Source organism: Pongo abelii, chromosome 11, assembly GCF_028885655.2.
Source record: "Pongo abelii isolate AG06213 chromosome 11, NHGRI_mPonAbe1-v2.0_pri, whole genome shotgun sequence".
NCBI classification, from domain to species: domain Eukaryota; kingdom Metazoa; phylum Chordata; class Mammalia; order Primates; family Hominidae; genus Pongo; species Pongo abelii.
Window position 1 is genome coordinate 131,528,022 of NC_071996.2, and position 14,683 is coordinate 131,542,704.

General features: G+C 39.1%; 1 protein-coding gene across 5 annotated transcripts in view; it reads right to left on the minus strand.

The window, feature by feature from the left end:
- Positions 1-1,192: 1,192 nt before the first annotated feature.
- SPHKAP (SPHK1 interactor, AKAP domain containing) overlaps positions 1,193-14,683 on the minus strand; it is a 195,325-nt gene continuing 181,834 nt past the window's right edge. For all 5 annotated transcript variants that reach the window (XM_063713082.1, XM_054549918.2, XM_063713079.1 and 2 more), the window contains 3 exons: positions 12,532-12,584; positions 12,258-12,442; positions 1,193-3,116 (listed from right to left, as the gene is read on the minus strand). In XM_063713082.1, coding sequence (XP_063569152.1) covers positions 2,973-3,116; positions 12,258-12,442; positions 12,532-12,584 — 382 coding nt within the window. In that variant the 3' untranslated portion in view covers positions 1,193-2,972. The remainder of the gene's footprint in view (positions 3,117-12,257; positions 12,443-12,531; positions 12,585-14,683) is intronic.

The window sequence follows — 14,683 nt, forward strand, 5'->3', positions numbered from 1 at the left end:
TGCCTAACCCTTAACACATTTGCAGATCTTGTGGTTGGAGCATTCTTGTTATTGCACTAGTTCTATCCTCCATTGAAAGAGTCCCCCAACCCCGCTTGCCATAACAAGAGACCCCTCCTGAGACCAGGCTGATCTCAGGATAAAACATTCTGTAATCTACTGTGTGATCATGCCACCTCACTGGCCCACACCTGGTTCATTGTAGCCTTATTTACTCCTCTAACAAAACAAACAAAAAACTCCTTTTTGCCTAACCCTTAACACATTTGCAGATCTTGTGGTTGGAGCATTCTTGTTATTGCAATAGTTCCATCCTCCATTGAAAGAGTCCCCAAACCCTGCTTGCCATAATCTGTTTAAATAAAGCCTCTCTTTGCCAATGTCCAGAGTTTGTTTTTATTTAATAATATCCCCTGGCTGACTGGAGAATTCAAAGCATGTTCATGCTTCCTTATTAGTGAATAAAACAAAGTGCCCATGATTCTCAATGTTCTATTTGCATATATTCTAATAGTTTATTAGTTTATTTGCTGAATTCAAAGAGCATCATCCACTTACCTCTAACCCTGATGAGTTTACTTTGAGTTTACTTGAGTCTATGTTGGTTTATCCCCAGGTTTGTAGACTCCTTGTCTGTCTTGTGCCTCTTTCTCCTATTCCCCAGATTTAAGGTAAAAGCCACACTCCACGGGCCTTGGGTAGGGAAATGCTCAGTTTTCAGGCTCCTTATGGGGATTCCCTAGGCAGCTGAAGGCACCTCCTCCTTTAACACCTCATAGAGACTCAGGCCCTGGTCCTTCAATGCATTCTTGACAACAGTGGTCCTCAACCAGTGATGATTTTGGCCTCCAGGGGAAATTTGGCAAGGCTGGGAATATTTCCGGTTATCACAACTGTGAGGGGGTAGTTACTAGCCTCTAGTGGGTAGAGGCCAGGGATGTTGCTAAACATCTCACAATATTCAGGATAACCCTCTGCAACCAAGAATGATGTCCCAAATGTCAATAGTGCCAGGTTTGAGAAACTGATTTCCATGAATCTTACTGATTTTAACAAATTAAGCCAAGAACATTTACTTTTTCAAAAAAATGAAAGCAGGACAACACAACTTTTCTAAGGGATATATAGGCCTTTATCCAATTGTACTGGGACTGTTTTTTCTATGAGGTGCTTAAAGCTCTTGCAGAAAAAATAATCGACAATCTGACAGAGATTTATTGATTAATTTGCAATGTTAGGTACAACATAGATAACTTCATCACATGGTTACAATCCAGTATTTGTGCTTTGTAAGATAAGTAAACATTTATTTGAGCACAACAAAAGTCTACACACAATATTCTGGGATTGTTTAAAAAATAAGTGTATTCTATTCCATTTGATAGCACAAAGAAGCACATTTCAGCGTGAATTGATGGATATATTTTAAAACTGGGCATTTGGTTAATGTGTCAAATTAAGCATAATAACCTAAATTTGGACTATTTGAATAACAAATGCCTAATGAGCACTGGGCAAGTATCCTAGGATGGGAGTGGGGAAGGAAGTATGGCTTACAAGGGAGCTTTCTTTGCATTTCAAAATGTGGATGATAGAGCAGGTGAGGCCAGCATTCATGGTGTGGGAACCTGTTCACATTTAAAATTACTTTGTGATCTTTAAAAATAGAGTAAAAGTATAGTATATCCAGAAATCCTTAATAAACACCTCTTTGATCAAGAAAATAAAAGTCCGTGTAGGTCATTTAGTTGGAAGGAAAGAAGATTTATTAGGGGGACATTAGATACCTTTATTTTTCAAAAGAGTAAATCTCTGTTATTAAAATAACTAAAATGTGACAAAGTCTTCTTTTCCCCCAATTCAAGGCTGATATCTACGAGTCAGGGAAAGTCTATGATCCTAACTGATCATGTCAAACACAAGACCATTACCCTGCTTCTGTCATTATAAATGTCACTGGAGCGGTGTGTCTGCTGTACAGGTAGCAGCACATACGTGATGAAACAGGCCACTGAGCTCAATGTCAATATGTGACTTTAGACAACAATCTCTTCATATTTTAGGAAGCTCGAAGCTAACTCAATATATTATTTAAGACAATAATCTCTTCATAATTTACAATAAAATAAAGTGAAAGTTTGTATTTCATATTATTCAAGACACAAGCAGATTTTATCTGAAAAGACTTTTTTTTTTTTAAATATGAAAGCTTTCTCTTAGGATAAGAATTATGTAATCATGTTACGCAAGTAATACAGTGATGGAAACAAGACAATCTTTTATCTTCTTCTTCTTCAGTTGAATGCCAATTGACAATAGTTTTCTGCTTAGCTGGGAGCCCACATACTATTTGGGAGAAGTGGGATATTTATCAGTGGCTGCAGGGAATAAATGAAATCACCTCAGTAGAGGACACTGCTATACTTTTATCAATGTCCACTGACATTGATTTGAAAGTGGAAATCTTTTGTATAAAAGCCTGGGGATTTCTCACCCATATCTTAAGGATTTCTCCAGGCTGGCAGCCCCTTAATATAATCAGAAAAGTAAAATATAGGTTACAGAATACTTTTAAAAATTATTCTGACCACTAAGTTTGTTTCTAGTTGATTCATCTAATTAGAGACATTACAAATCATTTTATGTGATTAAACATATGTGAGTGTTGTTTTCCTGGAGACTAGGTCTCATTATAAGCGTTCTAATTTGGGCCCCATTGAATTTTTTCTTTGTCCAGCCCTTCTAATCCAAGCTCTTTGGAACTCACCCACAAGTTGTATGAATTTGGACAGACCTATATTTTGCTTTTCCTCTGACTTATTCTGTATGCAGTGGATTTGAGTAGCAGATTTTTTTTTATAGTTCTGCTAATGTGATGTGATGTTTTGAGAATGTTTAGAGCATTTAGAACAAACCACTGTAATCTAACTTGGAATAAAGGGAAGGAATGATCTATAGGGCAGACTGTCTTATTATCCCAGTTCCAGGAGCCAGTCAAAGAGACTCAGTCTCCCATCCTTCTGCTCCTCATGCATTTTGCAGTACTGGACAACTGCATGGAAGATATCACCCACTTTCCAGGACTTCCGATGAACCAGCCGCACGACATCTAGAAACTAAAATAAAACAGAGAGTTAGGGCTCACAGAGTACAGGGGGTCCTCAAAGCTACCTCATTGAACCACTCTCACGAAGCCAATGGCTCTCCAGTCTCTATTTAAATGTCTCTAGTGTCAGAGGACTGTTTTCCAGGATAATCTATTTTCTTTTTAAAGATTTCAGATTGTTACTGAGCTTCATCAGTTGAATTTTTTTTTTTCACAGCAGTTTGCCATTCATTGATTGCAGAGGATTATGTGGAATGAGACTAATTCTTTTTTTTAAGAGCCAGTCTTTTAGATATTTAGTGTTTTCTCGGGTCTGCTTTTTTCTTGGTTAGACTTTCTGTAATAGGACTGTGTATTACAGCTCCCAGTCCCTTCTATTTCTATCACAAATAAGATCTCATTGGGTGTGTAAATTTAGACCAAATAAATCAAGTGGTAAACTTTGAAGCAGGACCACCTATTGGTTCTTCATTCCATCCTGAGAAGCAACTCCCTCACCCTGCAGGCTAAGATCAAGGATCAAGAAAGCCTGGCTTTCCACAGCCACAGGATCAGGAAAGATGGAGGAAACACCTTATCTTTGTCACCTGGTTATTGGTACCAGTTCTATCAGCCACAACCTAGAGAGAGAGTCTGGATTGCATGTGAAATTGAGGGCTTGAAGGGAGGAAAAATGGGGAAATAATTATAAATCATTCTCTTCATGGAACTGATGAAGTCCAGTGTGAAGGACTCTCTAACTCCTTAGGTACTTTTTTGAGGAAAGATGTAATGAAAGCCAGGAACTGTAGGAAATATTTTAACACATGTAATCTCATTCAATTCTGTCACAACTCTATGATGTGAGCATTTGCAATGAAAAAGATGTGGGCTTGAAAGATTAAAAATTGTCAGTAGGATCATGGTCTTCTAACACTTCCGTACAATGCTCTTTCTACCACCGTACCTTTCTGCATTTTGGTGTCAGAAGAACTATGAGCCTGCACATAGTAGGGGCTCCATGCATATTTGCTGAACGACAGAAGGGATGCAAGACCAAGTGCGAGTCAAATACATTCAAAGATCTCAAGGAGACTGTTTGGAATATGGATAAGTAAATTCTGTGTTCTTGATATTTACATGGGGCACTGGAAGAAAAAATAGGCTGGAAATTTGGCACTGTTTTATGAGGAAGAGAGCCTTATTTGCTAAAAAGATGAGGATTGTGGTTCAGTTACTATTTCTTCAATTTTTTTTCTAGGATTTTTTTTAATTAATTATTTTTATTTTTATTTTTTTTTGGTATTTGTTTGCTCAAACTTTAGAGATCAGCCAGGAACTGGAATGCTAATTTCTTTCCAGTTTGAGTATGTTAATTCATTTCAGTTACTGAGAAGTTGTCTCATAGAGATCCGCTGTTAAATGATGTTTCTTCTCCCAGCTGTGATGGTACCAACTATTTGCACAGTTACAGTAATCAGTGCTTTATTGTACTCACTTGGCTTGTATTGGCTGAATCAAAATAAAGCAATTTCCTAGGCTGGAAAACGACATCCTTAACTTTTAATACCTGGAAACATAAACATTGTCTTAAAGAGTGTTAGGATGTTGTGAAAAGGGAGACAGATAGGAGGCAGATGGCAACCATAGACAGCAATCTCCCAGCAGAAGGACATCTTAGCCATCTTTTCATATCTCGTGCCTGCACATAGTAGGCGGTGCATGCATATTTGCTGAATGACAGAAGGGATGCAAGACCAAGCGTGAGTCAAATACATTCAAAGATCTCAAGAAGACTGTCTGGAATATGGATAAACATTTAGCATCATTGAGGATGAACTTTCACTAAGTATTTATTCTTGAGTTTTAGGTAATGTATTTTCACATATATAATTTAAACATGCATATCTTGAGGATGTTGCTCAATAATTTTCTATTGCAGGAGTGCTCCTCAAAAATGAATGGAGGTTATAGATCTAGGAAAAGGCTGAACAGAGCCTGGAGTAGGAGAGTGGTGGGCAAGCAGCAAAATAAAAGCTGGTCATGGGGCACGTTTCTTATCACGTGGTGACTGAGTGGGAATTTATGTTGTGGGGGTGAGATGTGGGGCTGCTTCATGCTCATGGTAACAGCCACGGTGGGCCAGCTCATTCACTCCCATCAGTCTCAGTGTCAGAATTTCAGAGAGGCTGGGCGCGGTGGCTCACGCCTGTAATCCCAGCACTTTGGGAGGCTGAGGCGGGCTGATCACGAGGTCAGGAATTCGAGACCAGCCTGACCAATGTGGTGAAAACCACGTCTCTACTAAAAACACAAAAATTAACCGGGCGTCGTGGCGTGCACCTGTAATCACAGCTGCTCAGGAGGCTGAGGCAGGAGAATCGCTTGAACCTGGGAGGCGGAAGTTGCAGTGAGCTGAGATCTCACCACTGCACTTCAGCTTGGGTGACAGAGTGAGACTCCATCTCAAAAAAAAAAAAAAAAAAAAAAGAAAGAAAGAAAAAAAATTTTTAAATTTTCAGAGAAAGTATTCATTGCCTGGGACCTCTCACCACCCTTCTTAGCTTCTTGTCTATCTGATTCTTGACATTTTAGGAACAGGCTAAAAACCCTTTAGGTTAAGGCTTTGCTAATGAGGAAAATACTCTTGGGAAGGGGAACATTTCAAGCAGCTATTAGTGATTTATGGAGATCCACAAAAATAATTTTGTGAGCTGTTACTTATATCTAAGAGCGTATGTAAGATCCAAGCCATGATTTTGATTGAACAAAGGAATGATGACATGCGGCTTCGGAATAGCGGTCTTGAAGGGAATAAAGGGGAGAAAGGCTAAAATGACAGCTTTTGTATGATTCCATTAAGCAGGCTTTTCCTCACTCTCCAGCTCTTACTGGAAATCTAGAAAGTAGAGTTCCTAGTGCAGAAGGCCTGGACATTGAGTTTCTGAGGTCTCACTGGGAGAGGCTCACAGGTTGTTGATTTGTTTCTCGAGACTTCTCTAAGGTATCCCCAGTAGTCTTGGCGCCTCCTTTCACTTAGCAAGTCTGTAAAGATTCCATTGATGGAAACATGACATTTGCCTTGGCTCCTTTCTGTAAACCATGGCTCACGGGACCACCTTATCCCCAACTTTTATCTCTCAGTCATTTTCTGGGTGGGGGAAGAATCAAAGCTCTGGAGCAGATGCCAATATTTGCTAAACTCTTCCCAGAATTCTCTCTGCCTTATACCTTTCTGGAAGCCCTAGCACCAGCTTTCTTCCAACTATTTGGGGCCTGGGAAGGAGAGTCTCTCCAAAGTTGTCAAAATAACCCACCAGCTAGGCCACTCTGTGTATAGTTTGTGGTGTGGTCACAAGCTGGAATCTGTCATAATTTCTAAGTCCAGGCTGATATCCCAATAAAGTGGCATTTAAAAATGGTCTGGCCCCACTAAAGAGAGCATGCTCTGAGGCTGTGATGACTTAATCTTGGATATTGAGACCTGGAAACATCTTTGGGGCTGATGAGCAAGATCTCTTGTTTTCTTTTCTTCCATTAAAAAAAGGTAAGAATGAAAAAAGATTGTGAAGAAGTCAGAAAAGGACATTCTAGTTCTTTACTGGGCTTTTAAAACCACGTTTTATTTAGCAGCGAGTCCTAGAGCTCTCATTGTGCCTGTTCATGCTATTGCCTGGGTATTTTCACAATCAGCTTTAGCAAGTCAGGATCTGAGTTTTTCTTTCCACTGCATTGAAAAATAAAAATGAAAATAATTTCATTTTCTGCCATTTCACAATCAGTAATAATTAGGTTCCCTTCCCATAGATCATAGTTGGCATTTCTTTGAGCAAATATTTTGTCTTAAGAAACTATATGATGGTATATCATCTGTAGACTCATTTGAAGAAAAGTATAAGATAGGAGATAACTTTTATATTCTTAGGTGCATTTAGTAAATTAGATTAATTGTTTACAAAATTATATCATGAAATCTATGGGAGTTGTTGCAAGTTGTGCAATTTTTTGGAAACATTCAACTTAGATTTCTGAAAGCAACTACCTTCTTTTGCTCCAAGGCAGAATTAGATTGCATTAAGAGTAAGTGAGTTGGTCCGTATATTGCTCCTGCAATTAAGGCCTGTAGAGCTTACTAGCCTTAGCCTTGGCTGCACCCTGGAACCCCAGGCACCTTTACAAAACCCTGATGCCTGGGCAGCATCCCCGGAGAAGATTCTGACCTAATTGGTTGGAGCACTGGAGTCTGTAAAACCTCCCCCACGTGACTCTAACATGCACTAAATCTGACTAAAGGACTCAGTTCAAGGCACTTTCTTATGATTACAGATGAAGAGCCTCAGTATCGAATTCTTCTAATTTTCCCCTTCCTTTCCAATGAGTTTCTTCGAAACTGATAACCTTAACTGTAGTTTTTTTTGTCTTTGTATTTGCAAAGGTAAGTCAAAAGGCAATACCATCAAACTGGAGACTATTATTCTAAGTTAAGTAACTCAGGAATGGAAAACCTAACATCGTATGTTCTCACTCATAAGTGGGAGCTAAGCCATGAGAATGCAAAGGCATGTGAATGATACAATGGACTTTGGAGATTTAGGGGAAAGGGTTGGAGGCAGGTGAGGGATAAGAGACTACAAACTGGGTTCAATGTATACTGATCTGGTGATGGGTGCACCAAAGTCTCACAAATCACCACTAGGGAACTTACTCATATAACCAAATACCACTTGTTCCCCAAAAACCTATGGAAGTAAAACAAATTTTTAAAGTCAATACCATCAACATTTTCTCCTTCATTTTTCTTCCACCACTTTGTATGTAAAATAGAGTAAGAAATTAGAGGGGGGCACTCCTTTTCTGACGCCCACTTTCTTAGGAAGGTAAGCACATACCCCTTTCCTCCTTGGGCACATTCCTTTCTCTTCACTGCCCCCATAAAAAGGACATAATTCTCAATGCAGGCTCAAAGATGAGAAAAATACCAATTTACTGTGAGAGGCAAGTCATCGGCTACCCCAGCTCAGAGAAGCTCACTGAATTCAGAGAAGAGCTGGAGAGCAATGATCTTTGGATCTAAAAAACCGGGACCATTAGCCATGTGCGTGTCTTTTATTGGCCTTGGATTAATTAGATTAAAGTTAACTGATGTCAACGTTTACAAAGTGTTTTGGATTATCGGATGTTAGGATTTTCAGCAATCTTTCCCCTGGGATTTAGGATACTTTAAGGCCACCACAAATTCTGCCGCTTGTCTAAGATATTTCTCTGGAAGGAGGTCTCAAACTTTAGTGTTTATCAGAATCACATCACTTGTGGGAAGTTGTTAAAAATGCATATTTCTAGGCTACACTCCCAGAAAGTGACCAGGTCCTAGAAGGGGCCTAGCAATCCGATTTGTGAATAAATGTCTGTCCCACACAACTGTTTCATATCCACGTGGCTCATGGGAACAGTTTGAGAAACACTGTTCCCTGTGTGCTTCTTATTTCCCTTGTCCAGAACAAGTTCCCATCATATCTCAAGATTGCTGTTTACAATCTGAGCCTCTCTCCATTTATATTCTTCTTACCTTTGGTCTGTTCTAAATTGGAATGTAAAATCTAAGAGGGTAGGAAGTGATGTCTCTTGCTCACTGTATCTCCAGGGCATATAACAGTGCCTGGCATTTGTAGATGCTTAAGACCTGATGAATGTTCTGAATGTATGATTTTCAGGTGCATTTAGCTTTTTAATAATTAGATAAAACATAAGTGAAAGGGAAAATTTGAAAATGAAGTACCATTTGTCACGAGAGGAGTATATTAGGCACTCAGAATGTTTGGAATTTGCCTTTTAAGTTGAACAAAGGATGGAATTAGTGGTGAGTTGCCTTTAGGTGCCCTCCAACTCCAAGGCCAAGTTCCTGGGCAGTGGTGGGAAAGATGAGCTGTTTCATTATGAATTCCTGAGAACCTGTTCCCTAGCACATACCTCCCTTTTCACAAGGCAGGAAGGTTAGTAAATTGGGAACACCGTAAAATAAAACACATAGACTAATTAGCCCCAAAAAATTTTAGGATTCACACAAATAGGAACTCAGGGATTCATCTGTGAATATTGTCCAATACCCTAGTGACAGTGGGAAGATGACATTTTCTGGACTTTGTAGAGACGTTTCTTTAACCTTATCTAAGCGGATGAGACACTAATGAGACACCGCTGTTCTCGTATGACACAGCCTCCATGGAAGACATGCTCTCTTTTGTACACCACTTGAAAATGGCCATTTAACTACCTGGCTAATGATATAACATCCAGAATAAGGTCCCCAAAAGTACTATTGATAAAAGAAAGATTATCAAAATGTTGCTTAAGGGTTTTTTTTCTTTAACTAGTCCAGTCACAGACAACAAATGGTACTTGTATTTGTGGAAAAGCCACTATTTGCAAAGAGTCTCAGATGACTCATAAGAAAAATTAGGAGACTTTGTTCCTAAAATTACATTATTTAGAATTAAGGTTCTTGAGCTGGTGCTAATTGAATGAGTGAAATATCATTTAATATCCTTCTTAATAACATTAGCAGAATGTCTATTTTCTCAGAAAAATAGTTATATCCAAAAACAAGCATTCTCTTTGAGAATCGAAAATCAGGTCGAGATAAATACCAAGTCAGGGCATGATTTGTGTACCTCAGGTATTTGTGAGTCACCTCTTACCCTTGTACCGAATGGGGATTTATGAGACATATATTCACATAACATTGTTTCTTCAAGAAGATACATTGTACAAACATCTATTCCATTCAGATACCACCTGAAAATCTACCATGTCATGCTCTTATTCAGGGAGTGGCAGGAGATAGAGTTGGAACCAGCTCCTCTTTCATTTTCCCGTGAGCCTGGGAATGTATTCCTGAGAATGTTTTTCCCTCCTCTACATAGCAAGGGGTCTTTGGGACAGTGTATGGCATGGGGGTAGGGTCACACGTGATTATGCTTTTTTATTGCACCCTTTGCTGCTGAGTTGTAAGGTCAGAGGAGAATTTATCAAATAGCGAACCGCTCAACACCTTGTAAATGAAAGTATGAGAAGTATAGGAAGGTGCCTAGAATAATTTTGGGTAGAACAGCAGGCAGACATAGGCATGAAGGGAAGTGTTAATTACCAGTTGGAAAAAGGTTGAAGTGAGAAAGGGTATGAAAAATGAATTAGGTCTCCTTTTCAATTTTTCCTGTAGTCGATCCCATGGACTAGTGATGCAGAAATAGAGAAGCTGTTCTAACTACTGTAAGCAGGGGCAAGAAGGTAAAGAACATTTCATTTCAGGTTGCTAGATTTTGGCACTGAGAATTGAAATGCAATTACACAGTTAAAAAAATCCAGATTGTAAGCCCAAGGTCATTTAACTTGAGAAAGATCCTTTTAAAATAAAGAACTACTGAGAAGTATTTTATGGAGAAAACAGGGCACAGGGGCTTGGCCTGGGAAATCGTTCATGTACCCGATTTGCTCCTTAGTCAAAAAGCTTCAATAATATCTGTTCTGTTTTTTCACAGGCTTGTTGAGAAGCAAGTAGGATGAGGCACATGGAGGCACTTTGTGACAATAAGACATGAAAATCCTACCCGGTGGCTTGATAGGCAGGATCCTAAAACAGTACTCAAGGTTTTTCACCCTAATCCCTGGGACCATGAATAGGATGAGATATCATGCCCTTATTATGCTACCTTACATGGCAAAAAGGATTTATCAGTTACCTTTGAGTTAATCAGAAACCTATCAGGTGATTATAATCTAAAATCTAATCATACATATTCTTTTTTTTTTTTTTGAGACAAAGTCTCACTTTGCCACCCAGGATGGAGTGCAGTGGTGGAATCTCAGCTCACTGCAACTTCCACCTCCTGGGTTCAAGCGATTCTCCTGTCTCAGCCTCCCGAGTAGCTGGGATTACAGATGGCTGCCACCATGCCCTGCTAATTTTTTTTAAAGTAGAGATGGGGTTTCACTATGTTGGCCAGGCTGGTCTCAAACTCCTGACCTCAGGTGATCTGCCCACCTTGGCCTCCCAAAGGGCTGGGATTATAGGCATGAGCCACTGCACCTGGCCTAATAACACAAACTCTTTAAAGACAGAGCTTTTTCTGGCTGGTGGCTGAAGGTATCAGGGAGATTGACACCAAAAGGACATAAAGGAGCCATGTGACAGGGAATATGGGTGGCCTCTGGTTGCTGAGAGCGGCCCTCTGCTGACAGCCAGCAGGGAAACAGGACCTCAGTCCTACAACCACATGGAACTGAATTAGCACAACAACCTGAACAAGCTTGGACTCTTTCTCTTCCCTGGAACTTCTGGATAAGTGCCCAGTCAGGCTAATGCCTTAATTTCCACCTTGTAAAACCTAAAGCAAAGATTACAGTCGAACTCACCCTAACTTCGGACCTACAGAGCTGAGTGCTGTTTTAAGCTGGTAAATTTGTGACAGTTTGTTACACAGCAATAGAAAACTGCTATGTTATTATTAACTTGAAATCTTTTAAAACGAGTCTACTTTTAAATTATGGAAAATTGAGCTTGAAGACATTGGGAGACAGATTCATGCCTTACTCTTAATAGCTAAGATTCTACCACAGTTAATGGTAGGTCTTAGAGATATGGAATTAGAGGGATAGTTACTATTAATTTTGATGTTGGCCAAGAATCTCTTCCCTAGCTTTATATTTCTGGTAGGTGAAGAATAATAAATAAGTCTTCCTAACATGAACCTGTTTGGAAGGGAATTAAAAATGCCTTCTCTTGGCCTGTTTTAGATGTCAGTGTGGCCTCACTTTGGTTTCTGTTATATATCAGGTTCTTCTTTCTTTCTTTTATTTAAAGGAGTACTGTCAAGAAGTTTGTCCCAGAGCAAGAAAACACCAAAAAAACCAGACTCTAAAAAAGTTCCCATCCCCTCAATTTACTTTTCTCATGACCACCTACTAACCAAGACAAAGTAAGGATCAAAGAAATGCTAAGTATATTATATTTACACAGGTGGAAGATTTCAGTGTTCTAGCTACAATTTTAAGATCAAGAACAGTCAGGATCAAACAATTCAAATGGAAATAGGTTAACTGAGCATTTACTGAGTTTCCAGTGGTGATAAAAACACAAAGCTTTATTGATACCCTACCCAAGCCTGGAACATGATACCTTTTCAATTCTGTTTTCCTGAGATTTCTTAAAGTAGATGGTGGGAATCCCAAGTTCGGAGGCAGCTATCCACTGCAGAGTGGCTCGGAGCTCGGCATCTGGACACTCTGGCTCCAGGTCAAAGTTGATCACCAGCAGGCTCCTCTGGGGGCTAGCTGTTCCCATAGGCAGTCCAGATGCAGGTGCTGAGAACAGACACAACCACAGCCTTATCCTTCTTTCCAAAGGGAGAACCCAGGCAATTGTGTGTCAAAAGTATGGGAAGGTGGCTTACCCTCTATGCTTTCTGACTGTCCTTTAAGAATCTCCTTTTCTTCTACTAATTCACTTTGGGAGAAAACAACAGTATATGGTTGGTAATGTTTAGAAGAGTAAGCTGTAAATGAAAGATGAGGCGATGGGTCTTACTGATCTAAAAGCTTCTGAAGTTCATTCTGGATTTATTGTTTTTGTAGAGTGGAGTAATGCTGGGAAAATACCAATATGGCTATTATGTAGGATCATTGGGTCTGCAATAAATGTCCTCTTCCAACAACAACAACAGGCCAGATAACTCAAGTTACTTTAGTTAGGAGAGCTGGTATGGGAGACTGAGAGATGCATCCTTCTCTTCAACCTCCTTACCATAAACCTTCGTAGGTTTAAACAATCAAAGAGAGATTTTGTGGGTAACTAGTTCTGATTTGGAGATTTATTCTTTTGCATTTTACTTTCATTTTAATGAATCACATGTTCCCATCTTGTCACAATGTTTTTCCTATACTACAATAGCAACATAGCTTTTATTTTATTTAAAAAATAATTTTACATGTATATGGTTCTTTGATCTGAAATAAGAAAAAAGACAACCAACAAACTGCAGAACTTCAATTTGACAGCAAAATATCACAATTAAAAATTTTCTTTTTCTTTCTTTTTATTGGGGAAGTGTAGTAGGCTGGGTGGTTTAGAATGAGGGACTCATAACTGAAGTATTTCATTAGATATGGTAGAGTTTAATATTGGAGGTGTTTTCATATGGTGTGTACTTGTTACAGAGCCTTGCATGTAGTGGGAGGACTTGGTAAATGTTACTAAAGTAAGAACATATGGCCAGCAGCTGAAAGGAAGTGGCTATCCTGGGAAGCCTATGGTTGTCCTATATTTTTGTCGTGTCTAGAAATTAGAGTATAGGAGCCCTTAAAAATGTGTTGTTTGACGATAGATGATTCTCTCATTCTGCTACTGCTAAGATATGGCTGAAAAATTCCATTGTGTTCCTGATGTTGAGAGAAAGAGTATAGTAATTCTTTCATTCATACATATTTATTTGCAGAAATGCTAATTTTTCAAGGATCTGGATTTTCTTCTAGATCTCTATGCCAGTGACATAGGGGGTATGACAAATGGGAGGCACAGTTTCTGCTGTTTTGGAGCTGCAGGATGCTGACCATGGAGGTGATTTCTTGGCTTCCTCAGAATACAGATTTTCCCTGGGGTCATAGGGTCATAGGCTCATATTGCAGAGAAAGTTGGGAAAAGTAGCTAAATAAATGTTTCCTGAAAGAGAAAAATAAATTTACCCCAAGGTAGTTTTTGTTTGTTTCGGTTTTTGGTTTCTCCTTAAAACAAAAGAAAAGAAAAGAAAAGAAAACAAAAAAAACAAAATGTGTATGTTCATCTCTACTTGTGAATAATGGCTGTGTGGAGCAACAAAGGAGCCACTGTCACCCTCAATCACTGAGGAACACAACTGGTTAAATGGTGAAATAAAAGTGCTGTAGTTATAAATAGTGATTGAGAAAATAGGTCAGGGAACAACTTTAGCCTATACTTATTTATCATTGCTCTGAAATTTCAGAAATCTCCAAATCATAAGCTAAATCACAATGGTCAAAAATAGATTTCAATCATTTTAATTTTCCAGAATAACCACATATTCTAGAAGTAGTCCCGACCTCATGTTGCCCTCTCTTTTTGCGCCATATTTTAGGATGTATGTACTTCCTAAAAGTACTTGTCCTTCTCTAAGTCCTTTTTTCCTTTCGTCTTAAGGAAGTCCCCATATTGTAGAGAGCATAGTCACTGGGTGGGAATGACACATATCCAGCATGACAACCATGTAATATTAGACACATTTAGTGGTGATAATCCCAGGTTTCTACTTGTAAAGGAAAAGCCATTCACATTTGATTTTATTGAAATGATTATGTTTTATAGTGAAGACTATTGAGTAGTCTTCTTTAGTTGGCATGGTATAATTTAAATGGATTCTCACTTCTGTTTCTAGGTAGGTAAAATGACATACACTTCAGATTATATTGATAAGTTTTATCTGAAATGATTATTCCACAGGGGGCAGATTTGAAACCCAGAAAGCAGGTGGTGGTAGGGCAGGGCCTATTCTAGGCTCGAGTTCTTGCTCCAGTGACATGGAACCACAGCAG